At 52.1% G+C, this 9,318-nt stretch overlaps 2 protein-coding genes and 1 long non-coding RNA gene across 7 annotated transcripts in view; 2 read left to right on the top strand and 1 right to left on the bottom strand.

Annotated features, from left to right (window-relative positions):
• Positions 1 to 396: 396 nt before the first annotated feature.
• On the top strand, positions 397 to 7,216 carry Exoc3l1 (exocyst complex component 3 like 1). The gene is made up of 14 exons (XM_031341148.1): positions 397 to 1,640; positions 1,810 to 1,943; positions 2,130 to 2,305; positions 2,378 to 2,597; positions 3,826 to 4,435; positions 4,508 to 4,625; positions 4,709 to 4,834; positions 4,919 to 5,019; positions 5,275 to 5,385; positions 6,075 to 6,204; positions 6,335 to 6,457; positions 6,537 to 6,692; positions 6,785 to 6,909; positions 6,991 to 7,216. The coding sequence occupies exons 2-14, from the start codon at positions 1,898 to 1,900 to the stop codon at positions 7,178 to 7,180; spliced, it is 2,232 nt and encodes a 743-aa protein (XP_031197008.1). The 5' UTR covers positions 397 to 1,640; positions 1,810 to 1,897; the 3' UTR covers positions 7,181 to 7,216.
• LOC116070045 lies at positions 5,606 to 7,289 on the bottom strand. The gene is made up of 2 exons (XR_004110260.1): positions 6,579 to 7,289; positions 5,606 to 6,223 (listed from the first exon to the last, which is right to left on the bottom strand). It is a non-coding gene; the product is annotated as an uncharacterized LOC116070045 (long non-coding RNA).
• Positions 7,267 to 9,318, top strand: part of Kiaa0895l (KIAA0895 like) — an 8,398-nt gene continuing 6,346 nt past the window's right edge. For 2 of the 5 annotated variants that reach the window (XM_031341157.1, XM_031341161.1), the window contains exons 1-2: positions 7,609 to 7,722; positions 7,959 to 8,329. The gene's annotated coding sequence lies outside the window, so the exon portion shown is untranslated. Of the gene's footprint in view, positions 7,723 to 7,958; positions 8,355 to 9,318 lie in introns of all 5 variants that reach the window. The other 3 variants (XM_031341159.1, XM_031341160.1, XM_031341158.1) reach the window with 3 other exon arrangements.

The raw sequence follows: 9,318 nt of genomic DNA, 5'->3' as shown, positions 1-9,318 counted from the left end.
AGTAGGAAATGGAGGAGGCTAGTGACCAGTACTGGCAATTGAGAAGAGGGAACCACCCGAATCTTCCTTGCAAACTTGCTTCCATACTACTAACTGCCTGAACACTCAATCTAGGGAAGGGAAGCCATAAGCTACAAGCTTAGCCAATTTGCTTAAAACTGATCCTAAAGGGTTCCCTGCTGTTCTGAGCTAATTCCTGCGGTTCCTGTTACTTCCTGCCAAAACAGCAAGCACTAACAATAAGTAGCTTGCGTGCTTCTATCTCTATTCTTATTTTGTTCCGGCATCATTTTTCTCTTGCCTCCATGCTACATACAGTTCACAGTGGCCTGGAGTCTTATTTCCAACTACTACTTAGTCCATGCAAAGGTATTTGCCTGTGTGTGAGGAGAAGCAAAGCCTTTAAGGCAGTTTCTGACATATAGAACTGTGTGTTTGCAAGTCTCATTTATTTTTCAATTTTTAAAGGTTTATATTATTATCATCATCATTATTGTTATTATGTGTGTATGTGTTCATGTTTGTCCATAAGTGTGCAGGTGCTCAAGGAGGTTAGAAGAGAGTGTCAGATCTCTGGAAGATGCAGTTAACAGGCGGTTATTAGCTGCCAAGTAGGTGCTGGGAATTGAACCTGGGTCCTCTGCAATTGAACCTGGGTCTTAACCTCTGAGCCATCTTGCCAGTTAGCAAGTCTTATTTACTTTAGCATTGTTATCACTTATGGTTACTTCTTTATGATGGCCAGTTCCTCTAGGGCACAAATTGTCTTCTGCAAGTCTATTGAGGATTCACACTTGTAAGAGAGTAAAACAGGCAGAATTCAGAAGATGTAGTTATAATGGAGCCTGAAATTGGGGTAGTCTTCCCAAGGTACTCATGGTGAGCAAGGGTACTTACATCAGTACTGACTCAGCACTTTAGCTGTCTACCCTCAGCAGCCTACACTTCTGGCATCTAGGAAGCGAGGGCCTATTCTGATGGGTGGATGTGATGCCCCATTATTATCTAGTGTCCTCCCTGGCTCCCTAGCACTTCCAGGAACAATACAGCCTTTCCGACCCCTGACTGCCATCCCCCCCACTGTATCTTCCGCCTTGCCACACGTGATCTTTACCAAGGCATATACCATCAGTGGTTCTCAGACTCTCAAGTTGTTTGCAGTGCCTCCACCACATGGGGGGTGGGGGGAGGAGGTCATCCTTCAAACCAGCTTGAGGCCAAATCAGCTTTAAATATGCATATGTGTTTCCGGAGCACTTGGAAGTCCAAGGTGGGTAGATCAAGACTTGGTGATCACGGAGAGTCCACGGCTGCCCCCACACAACAGGAAATGGCGCCCAGCTCTCCCCACCTCAATGCAGATGCTTTTCCTGTTGGGAATAAAGTGCCAGAGACTCAACTTCCTTCCTTTCTGCTTTGAAGAGGGAGGGGCCTTGGGGAGAAGAAGGGGCTTCTGGGCCGGGCGGAGTGGGAGAGAGGTTTCCTTGGGGAGAGGAATTTGGCTGCTTGTGCCAAAAGAGCTGGAGTCCCTCTGGTCCCGTGAGCAGTGAGGGTGTGCCCAGCTCTGCAGGAGAGAGAAGGCTACACTCAAGGCCAAGGCCACTTGCCGAGGTGGGAGAACCGGACACCGGTCAGATCTGGTAAGTTCTGTACCAAACTGTCCTGGGTGTTTCAGAGCAGGAAAGGGGGCTTAACAGTTATGCCTATGTGTATAGTACAACCCAGAACCCCAGAGGGCTGAGGCCTCCCAGGTACCCCCCTTCTTACATCCTGAAGCGGGTAGGTAAGAACCCTGCTCTTCCTTCTCAGCGGAACCCAAGGAACATCTGCTCTGCCTGATCGACTCCAGGCTCTCGCCCCCCACTCCTACCACCTCTGCAGTTCCTCGAGGCAAACCATGGACTCTGCAGCCAAGGACCAGATACAGCCCACGGTTCTTCCTGGTATGAGCCTTGTTGGCTGGGCTGGGGGAAGGACGATACCAAGACAAATGGAAATAGTGGGGTTGGGTTTTCCTGTGAGGTCTAGCTAGAGCTCTATAGGATGTTCAAGAGTGGGCTGTCCTGAGGGAACAGAAGGACAGCAGGTTCGTTAGCCACAGGCCCTCCCTGACTGACACAACCACCCAGGCTCTTCCTGCCGGAGGCCTGAGTGGCCAGAGCAGGAGAGGGCCGAACAGCTGGCACGGGGTGCCGCACTCAAGTGGGCTTCAGGCATCTTCTACCGACCAGAGCAGCTGACCAGGCTGGGCCAGTACCGAAGCCGAGAAATACAGCGTAACTATTCCCTGGAAGCAAGAATTAAGGTGGGTAAGGAGCAGGAGTGTTAGAGTGTGCTGGAGGGCTGGCCAGGCCTTACTAGCCACCTCTCTCCACAGTCAGTGGTGCAGTCATACCTGGAAGGTGTACAGACTGGAGTGTGGCAGCTGACCCGAGCCCTAGAAGCTGTGCAGGGAACACGTGAAGCCTTGAGCCAGGCCCATCACTTACTCCAGGGTTTGTCTCGGACCTCACAAACCCTGGAACCCTTGAGAGAATGTGTTGTCCAGCACAAACAACTCCAGATCCTGACTCAGTTGTTGCCGAGGCTCCAAGCAGGTGAGTGGGGGCGGGGCGAGTGGGGAGGGTGGAGATGGAGACCCCCTGGACTTTAGCTTCTAATAATCTACAAAGGCCCGTACTGATCAGCAGCTAAGACACTAGGAAAGGGTTTACATCAGGGACATCCCAGAGAATAATCTCAGGTTCAAAGAGTGTTAGAAATAGGCACAATCATCTCATCCTGGTGTTCTCACGCTTGGGATGTTAGAGTCAGCATGGAAACTCCATTAAGTGGCTGTGGCCACAGTAGTTACATACTGAAAGAGCCTTAGCTGTACTGGCAGAGCATGTGTTTAGTATGTGTGCAAGGCCCTAAATTCAATCCCAGGCATCACCCCAAATAACACATATACGTGCAATACATACCTACATCCATCCATATATGTATCAATATATACACACATACATACCAATATGTATGTAGCTATGTGTTTCGTAACAAGATTGGTGAATAGCGACCAGCATGGTCTTCAATTTGTCTGCCTGTAACTTTTTTTTTAAAGGTTTATTTTTTATTTATACGAGTATACTGCAGCTATCTTCAGACATACACTAGAAGGGTGCATCGGATCTCATTACGGATGGTTGTGAGCCGCCATGTGGTTGCTGGGAATTGAACTCAGGACCTCTGGCAGAGCAGTCGGTGCTCTTAACCGCTGAGCCATCTCTCCAGCCCTGGAACATTTTATTTTTTTATTTTATTTTATTTTTTTTATTTTTCGAGACAGGGTTTCTCTGTGTAGCCCTGGCTGTCCTGGAACTCACTCTGTAGACCAGGCTGTCCTCGAACTCAGAAATTCGCCTGCCTCTGCCTTCCAAGTGCTGGGATTAAAGGCGTGCGCCACCACTGCTCGGCTGGAACATTGTTTTTAAAGCTTATTTTAAGTGAATGTTTGAGTGCCTGATACATGCAGGGGTCAGAAGAGGACTTTGATCCCCTGGAACTAGAGTTACCGTGAGCTGCCACATGGGTGCTGGAAATCACAGCATGTGCTCATGACCACTGAGCCACCCATCTCTTCAGTCTGCCACCCACCTCCTTTCATGTTCTGTTAGTTCAGGGGTTGACATATGGCCCAACTCTAGGCCTCAGCCTGGATGCTTTACCCTGCTTATTATTAAATAGTTAATACGTCATACCCATCTCCAGACCTCAATGTCCCTTGCTATACCCATGGCACAGGTGGGAAGGTTGAGACCTCAAGCCGTCTCCTTTCTTCATTAGTGCCAGCTGCAGTGGCCCACACGCAGACCCTGATAGATGCTCAGCGATTCTTGGAGGCATATGTGAGCCTGCGGGAACTAGAGCAGCTGAAAGAGGAGACATGGACACCCCTAGGAGGGCTGGAGTTGCCAATCTTCCAGGGGCTAGGCCTTCTGGCTGAAGCCCTGGGCCAAGCTGTGGAGGCAGCTGCAGGAGCTGCAGGGCGGCTGGCACGTGAGGATCCAGCCCTGCTGGTAGCTGCTATCCGTGTGGCAGAGGTGGAGACTGAGCGCACAATCCTGGGGCAGGCGCCCCGAGACTGGCGGCAGCGATGCCTTCGGGCACTGCAGGAGGGCCTGGAGCGGGTCCACTTTGCATCGCCTGTGCTTCCTGAGCCAGGGGCCCTGTCAGGGTGGCTTGAGGCTCTGCAGGTAGCCTTGCCTGCTGAGTTGGCAAGAGCAGAAGCCCTGGTGGCACCCTGCTGCCCACCAAGCTACCATGTGGTTCAGCTATGGGCCCACACCCTGCACAGTGGCCTGCGCCGTAGGGTGCAGCAACTCCTTGCAGGGCCGGAGCTAGGAGCTGCTGACACGTTCGCCTTGCTGCACTGGGCACTGCATGTGTACATGGGGTGAGTGTCCTTGGGGAAGTGGGAAGCAGGAAGGTCGGAGGCTCAGTATGACATCCTGCCATCCATCTCTAGGAAGGAAATGATGGGGAGCTTGGAACTGGGGCCTGAGTCTGATGTATCCCAGCTAGACCCCCTCTTGACCTCAGAGAACATCGAGCAGCTGGAGGCAGCATTTGTGGCTCAGGTCCAGGTGACTAGTGCTTGTCTATTGTATAGTCGAATGCCTTGCCAATACCCTGATACATCCTGCTGCTCCTTATGCTTTCCTGCCAGGTAAGTGTGGCTCAGTGGCTGAAGAAGGCACTGGATGGGGAGGTAGCGGAGTGGAGCAGCGAACAGGAGCCCACCACAGATCCCTCAGGTTTCTACCACTCACCAATGCCAGCCATTGTACTGCAGGTAGGTTGGAAGAGCCCAGGGATATGGAAAGGGGAGAGGGGCAGGCCTAGGAAATGTCTGAAGGCTGCTCCTCCCTGCTTGTAGATCTTGGCTGAAAACATTCAAGTGACCAGCCTGATTAGTGACTCATTGCATCGGCGGGTGCATGACATGGCAGTGTCAGAACTGGGTGCATTCTTGAGAAGGTTTGCCAAGCAGGGGGCCCATCCACAATCTCCCGCCCTGCTCCAAGACAGCCAAAGGGCTCTGAGTGAACAGGACACATACACGTGTGTGTGTGTGTGTGTGTGTGTGTGTGTGTGTGTGTGTGTGTGTATGTGTGTGTGTTGGGGGGAATTCCTTTAAGCAAATACTTGAAAGTGGGACAAGAGTTCTGGGGGTGCAGCTGTGGGGGGTGCCAGATTAGCAGCAAACCTAAGAGGCTCCTCTGCCCACTGCAGTTTCAGTGATGCTCTGATCCGATTCTCTCGAGACCATCTCAGGGGAGAAGCCGTGGCCCCTCACTATGTGTCCTACCTACTGGCTGCCTTCAACCACCAATCAGCACTGAGGTACTCCACTTTCACTAACACCCTTCTGAGATCCTATAAAGCCTGGATGCCACCCACACCAGAACCACTTTGGGCTCACAAAGATAGGGTTCTATTCCTCACTCTGCTCATTACCAGTTGTATCACAAGGTACCTGACACTTCTCTTACTAGTATTACTTGGGTAACAATAAAATCATCAGAGAATCATATTAGATAAAGATGTTAAATCTACTACACTCTTTCAGCAAATATTTATCAAAGCTCTACTCTGTATCAGATGTCTGACATTACAGCTAGGGACAAGAAATTTTTCCTCCTGCTTTGAAACAAGAGTTTCAGTCTAGTTCAGGCTAGCCTCAAACTGGTAGCAATGTTCTTTCTTCAGCCTCCACCAGACCTGGCTATCTTGTTATGCTCTTGGGGGTGGGCACAGAGAGGATAGACATACAAGCCGAGAACTTTTATCCTGACTAAGATTAAATTCCCCTCTAAAACAAAATAGAAGGAAGAATAGCTTAGCTTGTAACATTAGAGGCGAGTCCACTGAGCATAGCCTTACAGAATACCTGAGCCCTTCATAAATTCAGAGCCGCCCTTCCTGCCCCGCTCCCACCAGACACTGCACCACAAGGTGGCGCCAGAACGGATGAATCCTAGAGGGCCATGCGAGCCTTGGCCTTGGTCCTGAAGTCGCACTTTTTGGTCCAGATCTTCGGTCTCGGTCCTGCTGCCCGACGGGGAAGCTTCCGGGGTCTTAGCTCCAGTGGAAGCCGCGCTGGACGACGTACAGAGGAGGATCTGCCGCCTGGTTTTGGAAGTACTGCAGGTTGAGCTCCAGGTGAGGTTGCCATCCCAGTCTGGATTGGTAGTGGGTGTGTGGGGGCGGGGGGGGGGGAGAACGGTATATTTATGGTGGTCTCTGCGGGACCCGGGTCATTTCTCTAGCCCCGCCTGTGCTATTTCCCTAGCCCCTGTTCTCCGCTCTACCCTCGCGCCGGTGGCTCTTGAGTTCTGAGTTCCTGGACGGTGTCTGTGAGCAGACATCGCACTTCTGCCAGGACTTCTGGCGCGTACGGAAGCCTGCTGTTCAGGTGGGGCGGGGAGAGGAAAGCTGGGGAAAGGGGCAGTGCTGGTGGGACCCTGCATTCAAACTGGTTACTGTTCTGCAAGCTGCTGCTGGCGGAGGCCGAACGGACCGTGGTGTTACAATACCTAAGGGCGCTGATGCAGGGCCGCCTCGTGTGCCGCGGGCCGGACGAGCGGAGCCAGGCTGCTGAACGCCTTCGGCACGATGCTGCCCAGCTTAAAGAGCTTTTCCTCGGTTTGGTGAGGGCTCGCTGGGAGGGCAGACAGTCGAGGATCTCTGTAGTCCGGTGGGAGCCGGGGGCTGGCTGGAAACCCTGTTCCCACGTGTGCAGGGGCTGGAGGAGAGCGCTCACTGCGCGCCCGTTTTGCTTGCGCTGAGGGAACTACTCAACCTCCACGACCCCACACTGCTTGGCCTCGAGGTGGCAGGCCTGAGGCAACAATTTCCCGACGTGAGGTGCGGGGAAGGGGACAGGGGAGGAGCGGCCCAGGAGGACGAGGGCTGGGCTGACTGACGCACGTGGTGGTTTTCCTGCAGCGAGGATCATGTCTCCGCCCTCTTGGACCTGCGCGGAGACGTATCCCGAGAGCATCGTCAGGCGGCGCTCAGTTCGCTGCAGGCAGGTCCACCGCCCTCACCTTCCACTGGCCGCCGGGCACTCTTCAGCCTGGTACCGACGCCTACGCCCTCTCTGTCCTCCTGCCTCCCCTCGGGTCCCTGCTCCTGACACCCATCTGTTTGCGTAATAAAGCCACGTCTGCTGCACGTCTGAATCTATGTGTTGGGGCGCGCCGGTAAAAGCAGCGGTGAAATTAGGGGTCGGTGCACAGCGGTAGACCTAATCCTGGCAGAAGTCCTCGTATTCTGGCAACATCTCGTCTATGCAGACATCTACTCTCTTTGTGGACTGCGTCCCCCGACTCCCTGGGCTCCCGTGAAGTACTCAGTTCCTACGTACCTACTACCGGCAGGCAGTAAATGATTTCACCACCCTCGCCAGTCGCTTTAAAAGCCCGGACCTTTGTGGAGGGGGAAGTCTAGGACCAGACCGGGTCCGGGGCGGTAGCGAGTCCCGCCCTCTTCGCAGCCTGGCTCCGCCCACAGAGTTTAAGCACACCCTACGGCGGGGACGGACGTGGCCCGTGCGTCTTTGTGGGAGCGTGCGCGCGCCCGAGTGCGCGTGTCTTTGGCGCGGGCTCCCGGGGTCTCGGCTGCCAGCGATCGGCTTTGAAGAGCAGGAACTGCGGACAGCAAAAGAGGCGTGATCAGGTGGGGGCGCGGCACGCGGACCGAACCCCTACCCCACTCCAAAATCAATCCGAGACTAAATGCGATTAAGACTTGACCCTTCTTGATTTACCAGGGAAGTCACCCAAGTCCATTGTCTTCTAGCCCCGCCCTCCATTGGGCACGCCCTTCACCCTGTCCCACGCCCTTTATTTGTCTTCAGGGCACGCCCCTCTCTCGGTTCCTATTGGTTGTTTTCCCACGTTATCTCTTTCCAGGGGTTCTTATTGGTGTGGGCCACACCCTCTCATTTGTCACCAGACCCCGCCTTCAGCAGTCAGGGACTCCAGCCTCACCCTGAATTCATTCATTCTGCGACTAGTGAGTGCGTGGGGAGTGAGGGTGATTCAGACCCTCTCTCACCTCGGGGAGTTCAGGGCACGGTGGGGAAATATGGATCTAGCCTCCAGCCATACCAGCCTAGGGCTGTCAAGAAGCCTTCAAGACCCTGGGACCCTTTACACATCGGGAAGGCTTCCCAGAGAAAGTGAGGCCTAAACCGGGCCCTGAAAAATGGTTAAGAGGTTGCTCAAGGGACACATTGGCAAGAGAATTCTTGGCAGAAGAACCTGAGACGTGAAGGAAACAGGTGAATTCTGGTAATTACGTGGGAGGTAGGTGGAATGAAACAAGGGGAAATGAAAGAGCTGGCCCATAATGTGGCCAGTAGACATCCAGAAAAGTATACAGTTGTAGTCTAGACAGGGTATCTAGTTGGGAAAGGAATGATTCTATTTTTTTTTCCTTTAAAGCTTTGTTTTTATTTTTTTATTTCTGGGTATGGGTATGTGCATGTGCCCGTGGAGGCCAGAAGAGGGCACTGAGTCTCTGGCAATTGGAGTTATAGGCAGTTGTGAGTTGTCCTGCGTGGACACTAGGAACTGGATTTGGATCCTCAGGGAGAGCATCAAGTCTCTTAATTGTTGAGCCATCTCTCCAGCTCCATGATTCCAGTTCTTAGAAGTACTCAGTTTCATTCACTTATTGATTACAGTGCTGAATCGGGAATTGTTCTGAGTTCTGAAAGCACAGCTGCAAAGTATAGACAGAAAAAAACAGATAAAACCACCAGATATGCCATCCAGACAGAGAGCTAGCTGCAGTAGACTTCAGAGGCAATAACTGCTACAGGAAAAGCTTGGTTCCAGGAGAGAGAGGAGGTTGGCTCTTTTGTAGAGATTTGCTAGCACTGACTTTCTTTCACTCTTCTTTCCTTCTTTTCGTCTGTTTAAAGCTTTGAAAGACAGGTATTGCTCCATAGCCCAGGTTGGCCTGAAATTCACAACTCTCTTGTCTCAGCCTTGAGTGCTGGGATGACAGACGTGTGCCACTACATCTGACAGGGCAACTTTTCTTCTGGTTTTAAATTTTTTTTATTAAAATACTTCCATGTATTCTGATCGTGTTTTTATCCTCCCCCAAACTTCTCCCAGACCCTCTCTATCCCCCTACTCAATCAACTCCCAACTTCTTTTTTTTTAAATTTATTTATTATTATTATAAATGAGTTCACTGTAGCTGTCTTCAGATACACCAGAAAAGGGCATCAGATTTCATTATGGGTGGTTGTGAGCCACC

The sequence above is a fragment of the Mastomys coucha genome, unplaced genomic scaffold (genome assembly GCF_008632895.1).
Source record: "Mastomys coucha isolate ucsf_1 unplaced genomic scaffold, UCSF_Mcou_1 pScaffold22, whole genome shotgun sequence".
In the NCBI taxonomy this organism is placed as follows: Eukaryota; Metazoa; Chordata; class Mammalia; order Rodentia; family Muridae; genus Mastomys; species Mastomys coucha.
The sequence above is the reverse complement of the archived record's forward strand: the minus strand, read 5'-3'. Positions and strand labels throughout refer to the sequence as shown.

What these genes read in the sequence shown, in the direction of transcription:
- Exoc3l1 (XM_031341148.1), top strand. Translation starts at nt 1,898, where the DNA reads ATGGACTCTGCAGCCAAGGACCAGATACAGCCCACGGTTCTTCCTG. An exon ending in ACAGCCCACGGTTCTTCCTG is followed by an intron (nt 1,944 to 2,129) that starts GTATGAGCCTTG and finishes ACAACCACCCAG; the next exon opens with GCTCTTCCTGCCGGAGGCCT. An exon ending in CATTTGTGGCTCAGGTCCAG is followed by an intron (nt 4,626 to 4,708) that starts GTGACTAGTGCT and finishes CTTTCCTGCCAG; the next exon opens with GTAAGTGTGGCTCAGTGGCT.